Here is an 18,068-nt window from a genome sequence, read left to right on the forward strand (position 1 = left end):
TGCATCCATTCTACTTCTGCTAACACTGTATGCGATTTACTTTTGCTTCACATTCTTGTCAGCACTTTATATTATCAGATTTCTTAATTTTTGCCAACCTTATAGAAGCAAAATGGCATCTTGTTTTAATTTCCATGATTTCTTTATAGTGAGATTGGACAGCTTTTCAAACTTAATCTATTTTATGTTTAGTATCTTCTCTCTGAAATTATTTGATTTGGTATCTCAAACAATTTTATTTACTTAGCACCAACTTGAGCCCAGAGTTGTACAAGGCCTTGGGAAAGACTCTAGTACTATAAACTTGGTACCAGTTCATGAGAAATAAGAATCTTATAATTCATGTACGAAGACAAATTTTGGCAAAGTGGCACACCACAGCCTATTATTTTGCAATGAATAACTGGCTATAAGTTGTCAAGTTTGGAAGTAATACTAAACAATCATTTTTTTAGGTAGAAATCATCAATATATATGAATTTAATTATGTTCAGATTTCTTTTTCTGAACTACTGTTTCATGGGAAGAACTTAAGAAATTAGCCTAAGCTGTTATACTGGTACTAGCAATAACTTTATAAAATATTTTGGTGTCCCAATATGATGTCTCAGGTAAAGGAGGAGTGAAATGGTGATCCTAGAAATTAAAAAGCTGAGAGTTTAATCTATAAGATTCTGTTAGTATAGCTCCATGACTGGCGTCTCCGAGACAAAGTCTAGACAAGGTCCTCACTATCTCTTGGAGCTGAACGTCACCTGCAGGGTACAGCACAGCACCCACACTCCACATTAATAGGCCAGTAAACTGCTGTTGGAGATATAGATCGAATTTTTACAGAGTTTACGGTGAAGGTAAAGAAGGCCTTCTGCCCCTCCTCAAACCCAAATCAGAGCAAAGTACTTGAAAGGCCAAAAAAGGTTGTGTTAAAAGGCACAAACAAACGTCACCCTCTTTTTATGAGCTCAGTCTACTATGACTTTGATGACAGCCTGGAAGAGCTCTCCTGGGGGGAACAAGCTTGACCACAGCCTTTGTCAAGCTCCCCGTGGCCACAGAGTTGTTCCCCATCTGCCTCAAGATCAAGGAAGTAGTGAAGAAGTCCTGTGACACTGATGAGTCCAAGGGCAGCATGGTGAGCAGGGCTGGTAGAGAGATGATAGGTGTTCGGCCCCTGGCTGTGCTGCTTTGAGAGTAAATAGAATGGGGATTGTCTAAGCCATGTCCACTTGACTGCTTCTAAATAGAACAGATTTTTCCACCATCAAAAAAAAAGTAATAGTAGGCAGAAGGAATGGAAGAGGTAGGAAGGAACAGAGTAGTTGAGAGAAGAAATAATTAAGGCAAATATGTATTGATTAACACTAATGGAGTTTGCCTAATCCTGACCCTAAGCTCTAACCAGGAAGGACTGAACTGGAAAGTAAATACCTGTCCACGGAACTGAGGATTGTTCACTAACTTCAGTTATCTAGAACAAAGCCAAGAACCAAGGAGGAAACAATAGAGGCCTCTGAACAACTAGAACAGCTGTCACAAAGTCCAAACAGTGAAGTCCCTGCCATTTAGTCATAGAAGACCCATCTCAAGCCTTCTCTCCGCACTTAACTTCTTTAATTCAACACACAATCTTAACAAACTCTGGCCTTAATTTTCAGCTGACAGCAAAATTGAAACAGTAGTTTGAAAGGCATTATGTGCTAAATTTGGATATGCTAGGAACATCATGATGTCACAGTTTAAAAATGAGAAAGGAGGGCTTCCCTGGTGGCGCAGTGGTTGAGAATCTGCCTGCTAATGCAGGGGACACGGGTTTGAGCCCTGGTCTGGGAAGATCCCACGTGCTGGCTCGATAAAGTAAACTGCTGTGTTGGAGAAGCTTACTTGGCAAGACCTGTGAGCAGTCTCTAAGAGGTCAGGGCAGCCTCCAGGAGAGCCAGCAAGAAACCAGGGTCCTCAGCCCTAGGGCTGTAAGGAGATGAATTCTGCCCACAGCCTGGGTCAGCTTGGAAGTAGGTTCTTCCCCGGTCGAGCCTCTAGGTGAGAGTGCAGTCTGGACAGCACCTTGATGGCAGCCTTGTGAGACCCCCCAGCAGAGGACCCAGTTAAGCCGTGACCACAGTGCACAGTGAATACTGACACACAGAAACAGTGAGATAATAAATGTGTGTTGTTAGAAGTTGCTGGGGTGTGGTAATTTGTTACTTAGCAATAGAAGACTAATACATTAGTTGAATGATCTATTTGCAGTAACAACTGCAACTGACAGACATGTCTGAAATCTAAATTACCTTTGGTAAGCATGCTGCTTAACCGCGGAAGTGTAGGGGCACAGGAAGCACCTCGAACATTGAGCATCGAGGGTGCACAAGTGTGCTCAGCAGGTTTTGCAGAGGCAATGCCGAGTGACAGTTGGTTTCATGGAGGCCAGTTACAAAGGCTTCTGTCCTGTAGTGCTTGTGAACTGTGACTGTATAGTCACATCTAACAACTTAATAGATAAATAAAATTTTAATAAGGAAGTAACACTCAATGAAGAAAACAGAGGTAGTTCATTTACATGTAAGTATAGGAGAACAAGATTGTTATTGGGGACTTTGCTATTAGAAATACATAATACTACTACTTAGCCATAAAAAGGAATGAAATAACGCCATTTGCAGCAACGTGGATGGACCTAGAGATTATCATACTTAAGTGAAGTAAGTCAGAAAGAGAAAGACAAATGCCATATGATATCACCTATACGTGGAATCTAAAAATACGGCACAAGGGAACTTATCTACGAAACAGAAACCGACTCACAGACATAGAGAACAGAATATGGATGCCAAGGGGGATGGCAGGTGTGGGGAGGGATGGAGTGGGAGTTTAGGATCAGCAGATGCAAATTATTATTTATAGAATGGATAAACAAAAAGGTCCTAGTGTATAACACAGGGAACTATATTCAACATCCTGTGATAGACCATAATGGAAAAGAATATGAAAAATAATGTGTGTATATGTATAACTATCACTTTGCTGTACAGCAGAAATTAACACAGCATTGTAAATCAGCTATACTTTAATAAATTTTTTAAAAAGAAATACATAATAGTGATAATACTAATGAATGCAAACGAAACTTACAGTAATGCTACTCGTATTAATAATAGGTCCAGTAACTTTAAAATCTATATAGGACAGCAAAACCAAAATAGGGACTATCTGTATTTGTTTTTTATAATACATTCTTGGGGTGCAGGGTGGAGATTCAGGAAAAAAAGTCAATATTTTTAAACAATAAAGTTTAACATTTAAAAAAATTACTTTAGTTACAAATAGGTATATTTCTTATAAAATGATATTTTAAATGTTTAAATGGACTTTTATTACTCAGTGCTTATAAAATGGGTTTATGAAAGCCATGGAAAAATAGGAGGCAGGCATAATATTTGACTTGTTTTTCTGGAGAAAAAAATTCTGCTTATAGTAGAACCTAGGATCATCAGATTTGTGAGTTATGATTTTATAGTTATATATAAGTTTTATGTGCTCATATTATGTGTGAATTTTATCTGCTAATGTGCCATAATAAGAAAAAAAAAAGTTGAAACCAGAAGTACAGATTCTCTGAAAGTCTAAACTACAGAGTCTACCTCTGCTGTCAGCCCAAGGAATCCGTGGGCAGAGGTCAGCTGATGAGGTGCTCCCTTACTTCCTCTTTGGTTTTCTCAGGGAAGTGAGGGCCTTATTTTTAGGGAGGATGTCAGGTAAGCAGAGTGAGGAGACCCAGGTGGTGTCAGAAACCAAGATAAAAACCCTGAGTGCATTCTGAGGGGACTACCCACCAGGAATACAGGAAGACCCCACAGAGCTCTGCCCCTGCTGCCAATCGTGAGAAACGTCGGGTATTGGTGGCATCCCCTCTGTCTTGGTATAGGAGGTCCCCTCAATCCTCCCTCTGAATATTCACAGGAGTAAGATTCCACACTCCCCTCTGCTGACCTGAGGCCACCCAGCTCACACCAAGGCCCTTACCCCTCTGAGACCCCTGAGGAGGAAGTGAGGGTATGTGACTTCCAGCTCCCTCTGCCCAGGGCCTCCAGGGCTGCTCATGGGAAGGACATATTCTCTGACGTCGCTAACTAGAATCTACATGATATTTGATGAGTATTCCATGCTTACTGCTGTCCACTGGCATCTGGTATTGTTGAGGTTTGGAAAGAGTTTGGAAAACGAATAACTGATTTAAAAATAGTCAAATGATCTGAACAGAGGTCTCATCAGAGAAAGTATATAGACGGCAGATAAGCATATAAAAAGGTGATCAACACCATACATTATTAGGAGTTGCAAATTACAACAACAGATAGGGGCTTCCCTGGTGGCGCAGTGGTTGAGAGTCTGCCTGCTAATGCAGGGGACACGGGTTCGAGCCCTGATCTGGGAAGATCCCACATGCTGTGGAGCAACTGGGCCCGTGAGCCACAACTACTGAGCCTGCGCGTCTGGAGCCTGTGCTCCGCAACAAGAGAGGCTGCGATAGTGAGAGGTCCGCGCACCGTGATGAAGAGCGGCCCCCGCTTGCCACAACTAGAGAAAGCCCTCGCACAGAAACGAAGACCCAACACAGCCAAAAATAAATAAATTAAAAAAAAAAAACAAAAACAGATACCACTACACACCTGTTAGAATGGTGAAAATCCAAAACACTGACAACACCAAGTGCTGACAAGGATGTTGAACAACAGGAACTCTCATTGCTGGTGGGAATACAAAATGGTACAGCCACTTTGGAAGGTAGTTTGGTGGTTTCTTATAAAACTAAACATACTCTACTATACCATCCAGCAATCATGCTCCTTGGTATTTACCCAAGTGAATTGAAAACTTATGTCCACACAGAAACTTACACATGGTCTGTACAGCTTTATTCATAATTGCTTATAGTCTGATCAACCAATAGAGGTGATTAAAGAGTCAGGCCCCCCAAACCCCAAGGAAGGTTTTTTTTGGATAAAAATCATGTGAATGATCATTTAGTTTCATTCCCACAGTGTTTTTCTTTTATTCCTAGTAATGAGTATTCAAATAAATGTTTGTTTTACTGTATATGGTATATTCACATACACACACAAACACACACACACACACAGAACCATTTGAGTTCATTAGTTAAAATTGTCCTGGGAACCAAGTCTCAGCAAAATTAGAGTTGGGACTGTGAAGTAAATCTCTTATTTGACCAGAATCCTGTAGTGTCTTATAAGCAGATAAATGTTTTCAAATAGATGTTTTGATTGGTTCTCTGCTTGAGTGTTCTTTTTTAACAAAATTGTTTGGTTGTTTTAACAGTTGTTTCGGGAAGTACGAATAATGAAGATATTGAATCACCCTAACATAGGTATGAAATTTATGTATACAATTAACAATAAAGTATTTTCCTTAATTTGAGGCTATTTGAAAGGATGCAATTTTAAGGATGTTTTATATAAAATGAGGAAAAGTGATAACCTCAGAAAGTGATACTTTGGGTAAAAATAGATTATAAAGAAGTTAACTGAAGGCTACAAATTGTAGTTTTCTACTACCTTGCTGTCTTCTGCTTGTCACTAAAATAATATATATGACTTGGAGTTAAAGCATATAAATGATTTTTGTATCTCCTTACTAAATCTCTCTAAATAGAGATTGCATGCCATTTAGGTATTTATAAAAAATAATTCCAGATATTTTGATAATAGGCCCTTGGGCTTGATCATAGTTTATAAGCAAAATAACTAGTTTGAATTTTAGAGAAAATAGAGTTGATTTCAGTTTTAGTGAATTTACTTCCATAAGTTCTGTTTTTCCCCCATATTTACAAATAAGTTTATTGATTACATGTATTATACAAAATCATTGGATTGTAAGAAGTAAAAAGTAATTCTTCTTTTAATCTGTTTATTTTTGAATCGTGTTTCTTGCACATTAAAAAATCTTATGTTTATTAGAGACACTCATGCAGTTACTTGTGGTGTATAATTTCAACTATTTGTCAATACATAAGTCTCATAATTTAGTATTTTTTTAACCAGAAACTTAAAATATCACATAATTATAAAATTTTTTGTTTCTGTACCAAAGATTATTTAACATTTTTTGATAGGCTCATTATAATAATAGTGTCTTTTTAAGCTTTAATTAAAATTTTATTACTTTGATTTTAAGATTTTCTTTTTTTATTACCTTATTCTAATTAGAAAAGGAATGATTTTTTTAATCCCAGAAATTTAACTCTCTTTTGACCCAGCAGTTGGTTCCAAATCACTTCACAGTAAATAGTTTTCTTCCATAGTCGTAATAACCCTTGAGAAAATTTTAAACTGTAATTAATAATTTTTAGTAAATACTCAAATTTTCCTTTAGTGTTACCTTAAAGTTTCTTAAAGCATATTCAATATGTGCTCACAACCACAGAGTTATATCTCTAATTTCTTTTTCAGTAAAATTGTTTGAAGTTATTGAAACAGAGAAGACCCTCTATTTAGTCATGGAATACGCGAGTGGAGGTAAGGATGGAAGGGAATGAAAAGTTATCTTTGATGAGACATATAGAATTATTAATACCAGTCATTAACATTCATGTCTTTTTTGATGTTAATGAATTTGTAGTTTCGTAAAATGCCTTTAAATGGTATCTTAAGGAAAATTCAGTGTTTAGTTTCAAGACCTATTGATCCTACATTTAAAAGTAGGATTTTGGCTTATTTAAAAATTACTTAGGGACATTTTTCAAAACTCTAAATTTGCATTGTTATCTATGAATATTTCAATTCTTATCTAAATAATATAATATATAATAATATTAGTAGTAGTAGAAGCTCTTGGCTATTAACAGGAAATCTCAAATTCAGAATGTATTTAATAAAGTTTAGAGTAAAAGCATGTTCTAGGTCACATGTTTATTTCACTGATTGTTCATATATGACAGATTCTCCATATACATACATTTTCAAGAAATCCATAAAATGTTTCAATTTAAACAAGTATTTATATATTTTATAAGTTAGGAGACTGAGTTGATAGGGAAATAGTAAGATACATTTCTAGTAGAATATAATATTGGGCTGGCCAAAATTTCGTTCAGGTTCTTCGGGAAGATGTTATGAAAATCCCGAATGAACTTTTTGGCCAACCCAATATATATTCTGACTATATAGTGTTCAAAATAGGAATGATTTTTAAACACTGATATATAATAGAAAATCATTTTCATGTACTTTCCCTCAAATGAGAGATATATTGGCTCAGATTCACTGTTCTTTTAGGCATAAAACTTAACTTTCTCAGAAACAGGTTTAAAATTTATGGAATTAAATCATTTAATAAGTAAAATGAGGATACTTGAAGGTTTTAAGGGCTCAGAGAATTTAAGCAATTGAAGAAGAGAGAGGACAGCAGAAATTATTTAAACCACTTTGGCTAATCACCTTTTTTCGCTAATCGATTGAAAAACTTAGTGTTGAATTTAGTTTTGAGTTCTTTTAGCTAATAACGTGTATAGATTTTTGTGATGATTCAGATTTTCTGTAACGAGAATAAAGATGATTTATTTTAATCTATAGCATCTAGGCTATGTATTTTTATACCCTCTCTTAGATTTCTAAAAAATTTTACTACAAATATTAAACGGATTTTAATTGCTTTTTCAGTTTTTTATGTAGATTGAAAGTTTTAAAAGGTTTAGTTTTTTGCATAGCTTTTTTTCATCATGAAGATATTTCATTGTAGGTTTTTTACTTAACCTGGAAACCTACATCATTAATGTTTTTTATTATTATAGGATTTTAAGAAATATTAATACAGCCATGCAAATTTGCATAAAATGTTAATCTATAATAAAATTAATGAACCTACAAATACCACATAATGAAACTTTCTCTACTTTTCTATCCTGTAGTTAGATCTATGTATCAATTCATCATTGTTGAAACCCTGAGTGTTTATCCAGTTAGACTTTTTTTTTTTTTAGCGATCTAAAGTCTAGAGAGTGGGGCTAAACATGTTTTGATATGAGAAATTACAGACAGCTAAAGATCTGTGGGCATTGTTCTATTTTTATGAAGGTCTGCCACAAGGCTGTGTTAATGTGCATACTGCTTTAACGATTAATGGTAAGTGCAGTCAACTCTTTATTGGTGCTGATGAAGGGGAGCAATGACTGGAGTAATAGACAGCGCGTAGGGTCCTCACTGCTCTCCTTCAGTAGCACTGGGAGGGGCAGAAGGGTGTAGTGTAGTGTAGAGAGGTGTGTACTGGAGCTCAGTCAGTGGCCCCTTATTCAGTTCTGATTCCTAGGGATAGGTGTTCTTTGAGTCTTGCCAGTCAGTGATCCTGTAACAAACCATCTTGGTTCTGTAGCAGTAAATCTAGAATCATCCTCTTGCCTTTTTAATCTATAAATGGCAAGGTGACTCTAGAGAATAAAACACTTAATATTTTTCCTCTGAAATTTCTAGATATTTTAGGATTGAATCTGACATGCACACGAGAATCCTAGCATGAACAAGGGTTGAGTCAGACAACTGCCTCTTTGCCAGAAGTACATCTATTGATTCTGGTTCACTGATGGGGCAAAAGATCTTCAGTGATTAGAAGGGCAGGGAACTCCTTTATGATTTTGAACCATGTTTCGTTCAAAGGAGCCTATTAAAAGTAGGCGTCAGGACTACTTTGGAATAGTGTGTTTATACCTTCTTTTGCTCATGCAGACATTTATTAAATGTTTACTGTGTACTGAGTGGTATTCTAGGTGCTAGGAACACATGGGTGAGCAAAGACAAGGTCCCTGCCCTCAAAAAGATTACAAAAGATTACGTTCTAGATGGGGAAGCAAATCATAAACAAATAATATATAATCAGTAAAGGACTGAATCACGTAAACATCCAGGGGATGTGAGCGTTCCAGGCAGAACTTAAGAGTAGTCCAAATTTTTGAACTCCTGCCATATATCTTTCCCCGCCTAAACTCACATATCTAGAATTAACTGCTATGATGGGTCAACTAGAGCATCTGTTCATTTCTCTGTTTTCATCATCCCATTTAATCATTTAAGTATGCTTGATATAATATGCTAACGTTGTAGATTTATTAGTTTCATCTGACACACATCATTACATATTTGATTTTTAATATTTTACTTATGTCCTAGGATTGATATTGCATATATGTATATGTAATATATCTGTATACCTAGATACAAATATATAATTTATTGAGTGCTTACTATATGCCAGTCTCACTGTGCTAATAAGCACGTGCATTATTTCATTTAATCCTCACAACACCCATGTGAAATAGGTAATAGGGAGAAACAGGCTCTAAACGAAGTTAAGAAATCTTCCTAATGTCTCCCAATAGCTACTTAGGGCTAAATAAGGATTCATACTAAAATTGGTCTGATTCTAAAACCTGAGTTTTTAAGCACTTTGCTGTACCTTACAAGAGCTCTTTAAGCCACTTTATGAGTTTTTAATATACATGTATATATCTATGTGGTACAAATTATAAGGATATAAAAATTTTATCCCTTACACTGAGATATTTTATTTTTGATAATGTAACTAAACGTTAGTTGGTTTATTATTATTATTGATTGGAGAAAAATGAAAAAAACATACAGACATGTAAAGTAAAAGATCTATTAGAACATTTTTACGGTTTCTAGTATCTTTAAATTATTTCAACAAATATGTATTGTCTATCCACTTTGTGTTCTGTCATGCGGATGGGGATACAGGTAAAGTATGGGTATGATGACAGCATTCAAGGAGTTTGCAGCTCATCTGGGGTAATAGGAGATGCACACAAGGATGATTTCATTCTGTATAATAAGTAGTTAAATACCAATGCAGATGAAATGAGAACGGTGAGAATGAGTGTAATCAGTGTAGGAAGGAAAAGAAAGAAATCAGTGTGGATGGAGGTAGAGAGATGGAATTTGACCAAGTCTCTATGACTAGTGGACTTCAAGAGAGTGAGCCAACATAATATGACTTCTGTTATTTTATTTGAAATGTAGGCCCCAAATACAAAGCCAAATGTAATTTTTGATTGCCCATGCTGTGGCTTCCCTTTATTAGAATGGATAATAAAGAGTTGACTGTATTTTTACATAATACTTGAAAGCAGAAAGTAAGTTTTCTTATGTTTTTTATGACTTTTTATTAAAAGAGTTTTGTTGAATCATAAGCCGCTACCCATATTCAATTTTACATGTATTTTTTTCCTTTTTTCCTATTCATGTAATGGTTGTGATTTATGTAGAACTATCAGAAAAGTGTGGGCCAAAAGCTTCTTTAACAACAAGGCAAAAACTTGACATTGCATATATTGTTAACTGAAAAATCTATGTATATTTTACTGCCTGCTTTACCTTTCTGATTCAGGTGAAGTATTTGATTACTTAGTTGCCCATGGAAGAATGAAAGAAAAAGAGGCCCGTGCAAAATTTAGGCAGGTATGGAAAGTAGTTTTCAACTTTGTTTTGCTGATATTTTTAGTGATGTACAATGGACAGTATCACAGACTGGAATTCAGGGTACATGGTACTTTCAAAAGAAAAATTCCTGCTTTCTTACACTTTTTAAGAATGGAAAACTGAAAAAGAAATTTGTTCTTCCTGAATTTAAATTTAAAATAGTTGCCATTGGTTATTTCTAGTTCATCATAAATAGTAAAATGTTTATAGGTGAGATTCTTATTAATAACTCTTTGAGAGTCTTGGAAATACAGACTAGAGTGAGATAGAAAGTAAATACTTAAACCTTTATCCAGTAATTATTATCAAGTATTATTAGTTTTATTTGTACAGTATAAATGTGTACTGTTTAAAGAGGTTTTTGTATTTTTTAAATAATTAAAGATGTCTTAGTTTTGGAACTCATATTTTGTAGACTTAAAGACTATGATCAATTTTATTTAGTCAAGTAGGGAAGGAACCTTGCCAGTGTGAAGAATATGGTAAGATATTGATATTTCCAGGTCAACTTGAATATGATTTGTTACAGAAATGATAAAATAAGAAAAAGCAATTTAAGTTCATCTAAGATTTTGTTTTTAATGTTTAGGAATGAAGTATTTAAGATTATCATACTTTATAAATTACTGTAGAAATGATAATTAATAAATTGTAAATTGTCCACAAAATTTACTGAAGTAAAGTTTCAACAGACAACTTACTATATCCCAAACTTTACCTAAGTGAATTTAAAATATTTGTTCAAAAATAGTTCAGGGCTTCCCTGGTGGTGCAGTGGTTGAGAGTCCGCCTGCCGATGCAGGGGACGCAGGTTCGTGCCCCGGTCCGGGAAGATCCCACATGCCGCGGAGTGGCTGGGCCAGTGAACCATGGCCACTGAGCGTGAGCATCCGGAGCCTGTGCTCCGCAACGGGAGAGGCCACAACAGTGAGAGGCCCGTGTACCGCAAAAAAAAAAAAAAAAAAGTTCAGTATCTCTTCTGTAAACATTATTCTACAGTTAAAGGGATCCTGTAATCAATAAGGTTAGGAAACACAGACTACTGATGTGAAATCTTCCTCTGTGAGATTTGACATATATGTTAGCATATAAACAATTGGAGAAGTCCTGAAGAAGATGGGAGGAAAAAAACCTGTTCAACTTTTTTTTTTTTGACGTAGCATTCTGCATATCGATCGTGGAGTGAGTTTATTTTGTGAAACCTCTATTATTAATATGTCACAGAATCACTATTCGGAACAATATACATGAATACTTTAGACCAAAGATAAACATAGCCCTTATATTTAGGATAGATTCCTAGGAGCATTTGACTTAAAATAGCTGAATCTAAAGACAACTGGTAATGAGGAAGCAGCATTGAGAAACTGAATGGTATTCAGCTACATATTGTTAAATTCTTTTCTACTGTGGAATGGAAGTCCATGCTTACTTAAGTGAAGAGCTACAATCATCACTTTAAATATCATCGTTCTTTCCATCTCAGTCACGCTAGTTTTAGTAGCCTATTAGGAAGAAATTCCAATTGACATGAAATATTTCCATTGGGATTTTAATATATATTTCAAGGACTGTCACTACTCACTCTTATTGTTTTTAGTCAGTTGGTTTTATTTATTTATTAAAAACATACTGTGGTCAGAAATTGTACTGGGTACTATATGGAATTAGAGAAGGTGCTGTTTTAAAGAGCTTACTCATCTTTACTGATGGGTGGGAGCAGGATAGCAGGCTGGGACACAGATATTTTTCATAAAGATCCAAATAATTACTGATTGGCTCTTTTTTAAAATAAAGTCTGGATTACTTTGAAATCAAATCAGAGATTGAGTGTTAAATGAATGCTATTTAAAATGTAAAACAGTGGCAATTTTAAAAATAATTATCTATTTATTATAAATATTAAACATATTAACTATCTGTATGTGTTCCCCCCAAATTAAATAGGTAACCAACTCACAGTTTTAAAAACTAGGGACACACACACAATTTTATAGTTATTTGGCAAAAAGTTATATTTGTTTTTCAGTTTATTTTTGCTAAGTTCATTTTTCTTTATAGGTGTAATTAAAACTCGAATAAATGTGTATTTACTTTTATTTTTATTTGCTCTGTATTTCATAAAATTACTTTGAAAACATTACCAGTGAAAGGGAATGTACTGTAGTAAGGATATGTCCTTGACCCTACCATTAAATATAGCAGAGACACTAGGACAGTTCAAGACCAATTTAGCAGTCATTGCCCATACAATGCCGCTGCCTTCCTTAAGATTTGAGGGCCTGCAAGAGAAATCATAATATTGACTCAACCCTTCCAGTATCAAGGCTACTACTTAAAGCTTGGGAATTCCTGACCCACGTATAAATAATTGCAAAGCATCCTCCCCCCACAGTTGCACCTCATGGCAAAACATTGACATGTCTGGTCTTAGGGTCAGTGCAGGACTGATGGTCAATCATGTTTTCAAGATCCATAACAAAAGGATTGTAGGGAAGTTTCTGCATCCTATTTGTGGAGGTGCAGAATGTTTTGAGATGGGAGGGTCTGGCCATAGAATAATGCAGTAAAACTTGGGCTTGTGCATGGGGGTTCTTGCAGCGAGCGAGTCAGAAGCCAGAGCTGCTTTTATGGCAGAAATTGTACCCTGCTAGATAAGTGTGATGATATTATAAATTATCTTTCCCTTCTTAAGTCTTTAAGGCTCAGGAGATTTTTATTCCAGAAGTGCCTATAGAACTGCTTTCACAGAAACTGTCTTGTCTAATGTGAAATGCATGTTTGGTAACCAAATCATTATCTGTAGCATGCCTTCTTCACAGTATCAAGAGAAGGGGACTTGAAAAAGATAATATCATTATCAGCAAAGTTCTGTCATCTATGATGCAAAAATAGCATTATAGTATGAACATCCTATAGCCTATATAGTATGTTCAATAAGATGTATTAATATTTACATATAAATGTATGTCTCTTAATTGGTAAAAATTGGATATTAGAATTTTGAAGCATATTGCTTAAGAAAACTAATACTACATGTATTCATTGTAGGATTCTGCTGTATTTGGAGGACTCACACCTCAAATTGATTATAATCATTCACAATTGTTTTGCTCAAACACAGTCATGGTTCTGTAGTACCTGCTTAGTTTGGAATTCAGAGACTTTTACCAACTTGTCTATCAGGATTTAACTCCCAGTATTACCATTTTCCCACCTACTTTTCAAATACATTGTGTTGCCTCAACATCAGTGCAGGGCTTCCCTGGTGGCTCAGTGGTTGAGAATCCGCCTGCCAATGCAGGGAACACAGGTTCGAGCCCTGGTCCGGGAAGATCCCACATGCCGTGGAGCAATTAAACCTGTGTTCCACAACTACTGAGCCCATATGCCACAACTACTGAAGCCTGCATGCCTAGAGCCCGTGCTCCGCAACAAGAGAAGCCACCGCAATGAGAAGCCTGCGCACCGCAACGAAGAGTAGACCCCATGCTCGCCACAACCAGAGAAAGCCCACACGCAGCAATGAAGACCCAATGCAGCCAAAAATTAAAAAAAAAAAATCAGTGCATTTTACCACCTTACCTCCTACGTCCCCATCCCCAAACATCCACATTTTAAAATTTTACTATCCTTCATGGAGGGCTTAGATCAATTATCACCTAGTAACTGAGATTATTCTTTATCTTTTATGATTCCCTCACTTCTTTGTACCTCTGCTTCTATGATTCTACTTTGTAGTATGTATAGTTACTCATAAACATGTTTCTTCCTCCTAATCAGACTGTAAGCTCCTGAAAGGCAGCGTGCATGTAGGGTGCATGAACACATTTTTGTATTCCCCTAGCAACCAGCACATTTTCTTGCACATAGCAGGCACTCAATAAACTGTTGAATCAAAATGAATTTAATTGAATTACATCTTACTCACTGTGTGTTGATTTTGTTTTGAATTCATGTCTTCTCTGTCTTTGAACCATTATAATATACATTAAAATAATTTTATAATATTGAAATATCAGTTTCACTTGTACTACTTTGAAGTTTTTTTTTTCTAACCAGTATCCTATTAGCATGGTCATACTTCACATCACCTTTACACTTTCAAAAATTTCATTTCTGGGGCTTCCCTGGTGGCGCAGCGGTTGAGAGTCCACCTGCCGATGCAGGGGACGCAGATTCGTGCCCCGGTCCGGGAAGATCCCACATGCCGTGGAGCGGCTAGGCCCGTGAGCCATGGCCGCTGAGCCTGCACGTCCGGAGCCTGTGCTCCACAGCCGGAGAGGCCACAGCGGTGAGAGGCCCATGTACCGCAAAAAAAAAAAAAAAAAAAAAAAAATTTCATTTCTGTTCCCATTTGTTAATGCCTAACCAATATTCAACATTCAAACTGTGTTTACGTTTAACTGAATCCACAGAATTGAATGTTCTGCTGTGCATTAAAATGGCCCTCCTATACATCAGATATACTTATATGTATAAAGTAACTCTTAGTTCATTGCTATCAGATTGTTTCCTTTTCTGTATTTTATGTAATAAAGCGTATAACTATCATAGAATTGCTTATAACCTATTTCTCATTGGTATCCTCGGCCCTTAAACCATTGGGTGCTTTCCTGTTTAGCACTTATCCCCAAAGAGCCCTATGTAATGGTTAAAAATTAAGATGGTGTACAAAATCTAGTTACAAGGGTAGAACGCTTTGCCCAGCTGAATTAGTGGCAAGTTTAAGATTAGATTTCATTTTTACCTCTTTTCTTTTGATAATTAGGTTTCCTTTAAAGGCTCAAAAATGTTTCCTTTGCTTTATACTATATGAAGAGACAAAAATAAGGTATTGCTAAACCCTGTTGATAAATTCTTAGTCAGTTGACCTCCCTGAAGAAACATGCCTTGAACACATTTAATATAATTCCTAAAATACAATTTTGCATTTTGAACTTGAGCCAGCTATCTTGGAATGCTGATTCATGTGTGCCAGAATTCTTATTTCAACAGTGGGATAAACCATTTGACCAAAACTACAAAGTGTATACATTGTATCATGTGAACAGAAATATAACAACCCATAAAAAAGTCTTCATGGACTCTGACAAATATTTTAGTGTATTTTAGCAAGAGAATACTACTTTTGCACGTTGTCCACATTTAAAAGTGAAAATTTCATAACTTTAATACGTATGGTTTTCTGAAATAAAGGAACAGTGAAATTGCTAAACGTAACTTTAAAATCCAAGTTAGTAATTTCTCTAAATTGGAATGATAATTGGGGAAAAATTGAGATGTTTTTACCATAATAATTTTGAATCTTTTATCCAAATATTTATTTCAGATTGTATCTGCTGTACAGTATTGTCATCAAAAGTGCATTGTTCACCGTGATCTTAAGGTAAGTGATTGGTTTTATTACAAAAATTTCTTAATTATTAACAGATATGTGATACTACTAGAGATGTCTTTTTGATTGCCTAATTGTGCCAGGCACTGTATAAGGAAATTAGTTTTTATTTAATTCTCACAGGAACTTTTTATAAAAGGTAGTATTTTCTTTCTTTTTTTTTAAATTGAAGTATAGTTGGTTTACAGTATGTTAGTTGCAGGTATACAGTGAAGTGTTTCAGTTATATATATATATTTCAGGTTATTTTCCATTATAGGTTATTACAAGGTATTGAATATAGTTCCCTGTGCCATACAGTAAATCCTTGTTGCTTATCTATTTTATGTAAAGTAGTATGTATCTATTAATCCCATACTCCTAATTTATTCCTCCCCTGCTTCCTTTCCCCTTTGGTAACCATAAGTTTGTTTTCTATGTCTGTGAGTCTGTTTCTGTTTTGTATATAGATTCATTTGTATTATTTTTTAGATTCCATGTATAAATGATATTATGTAATATTTCTCTTTTTCTTTCTGACTTCACTTAGTATGATATTCTCTAGTCCATCCATGTTGCTGTAAATGGCATTATTTCATTCTTTTTTATGGCTGAGTAATATTCCATTGTGTGTATATACATACACACACACCACATCTTCTTAAGCCAGTCGTCTGTTGATAGGCACATGGTTTGTTTCCATGTCATAGCTATTGTAAATAGTGCTGTTATGAACATTGGGGTGCATGTATCTTTTTGAATTGAGTTTTTGTCTTTTCCAGATATATGACCAGGAGTGGGATTGTTGGATCATATGGTAGCTCTATTTTTAGTTTTTTAAGGAATTTCCATATTCTTCTCCACAGTGGCTGCACCAACTTACATTCCCACCAACGGTGCGCAAGGGTTCCCTTTTCTCCACACCCTTTCCAGCATTTAATATTTGTATACTTTTTGATGATAGCCATTCTGACCCATGTGAGGTGATACCTCATTGTGGTTTTGACTTGCATTTCTCTAATAATTAGTGATGTTGAGCATCTTTTCATGTGCCTGTTGGCCATCTGTATGTCTTCTTTGGAGAGATGACTATTTAGGTCTTCTGCCCATTTTTTTGTTTGATTTTTTTTGGTATTGAATTGTATGAGCTGTTTGTGTATTTTGAATATTAACCCCTTGTTGGTCATATCATTTGCAAGTATTTTCTCCTATTCCTTTGGTTGTCTTTTCATTTTGTTGATGGTTTCCTTTGCTGCGCAAAAACTTTATAAAGTTTGATTAGGTGCCATTTGTTTATTTTTTTCTTTTATTTCTTTTGCCTTGAGGAATGAACTTAACCAGGAGGTGAAAGACCTATACGCTGAAAACTATAAAACATTGATAAAGGAAATTGAAGATGATTCAAAGAAATGGAAAGATATCACATGCTTTTGGATTGGAAGAATTAATATTGTTAAAATGGCCACACTACCCAAAGCAATCTACAAATTTCATGTAATCCCTATCAAAATACCCATGACATTTTTCACAGAACTAGAACAAATAATCCTAAAATTTATATGGAACCACAAAAGTCCTAGAATTGCCAAAGCAATCCTGAGGATAAAGAACAAAGCTGGAGGCATGACCCTCCCAGACTTCAGACAGTACTACAAAGCTACAGTAATCAAACAGTATTGGTGTAAAAACAGACAGATCAGTGGAACAGAATAGAGAGCCCAGGGAATTCCCTGGTGGTCCAGTGGTTAGGACTCGGCGCCTTCACTGCCAAGGGCCCGGGTTCGATCCCTGGCTGGGGAACTAAGATCCCACAAGCTGCGTGCGTGGCCAAAAAAAAAAGAATAGAGAGCCCAGAAATAAACCCACATGTCTTCGATCAGTTAATCTATGACAAAGACAAAGGAGGCAAGAATATACAGTGGAGAAAAGACAGTCTCTTTAGCAAGTGGTGTTGGGAAAGCTTGACAGCTGCATGTAAATCAATGAAATTAGACCACTCCCTCACACCCTCACAAAAATAAACTCAAAATGGTTTAAAGACCTAAATATAAGGCATAAAACTCCTAGAAGAGAACATAGGCAAAACATGCTCTGACATAAATCATAGGAATGTCTTCTTTTTTTTTTTTTTAATAAATTTATTTACTTATTTATTTTTGGCTACATTGGGTCTTCCTTGCTGCACG

General features: G+C 35.7%; 1 protein-coding gene across 1 annotated transcript in view; it reads left to right on the top strand.

Annotated features, from left to right (window-relative positions):
- The window catches only part of MARK1 (microtubule affinity regulating kinase 1), a gene marked incomplete at its 5' end in the record, with an annotated part of 141,203 nt that overhangs the window by 85,924 nt on the left and 37,211 nt on the right, over positions 1-18,068 (top strand). Inside the window, 4 exons of the mRNA XM_082658238.1 lie at positions 5,338-5,386; positions 6,468-6,533; positions 10,414-10,484; positions 15,838-15,894. Of these exons, the coding sequence (XP_082514364.1) occupies positions 5,338-5,386; positions 6,468-6,533; positions 10,414-10,484; positions 15,838-15,894 (243 nt within the window). The remainder of the gene's footprint in view (positions 1-5,337; positions 5,387-6,467; positions 6,534-10,413; positions 10,485-15,837; positions 15,895-18,068) is intronic.

Source organism: Grampus griseus (assembly GCF_964374135.1).
Source record: "Grampus griseus genome assembly, chromosome: 1".
Classification (NCBI taxonomy): Eukaryota; Metazoa; Chordata; class Mammalia; order Artiodactyla; family Delphinidae; genus Grampus; species Grampus griseus.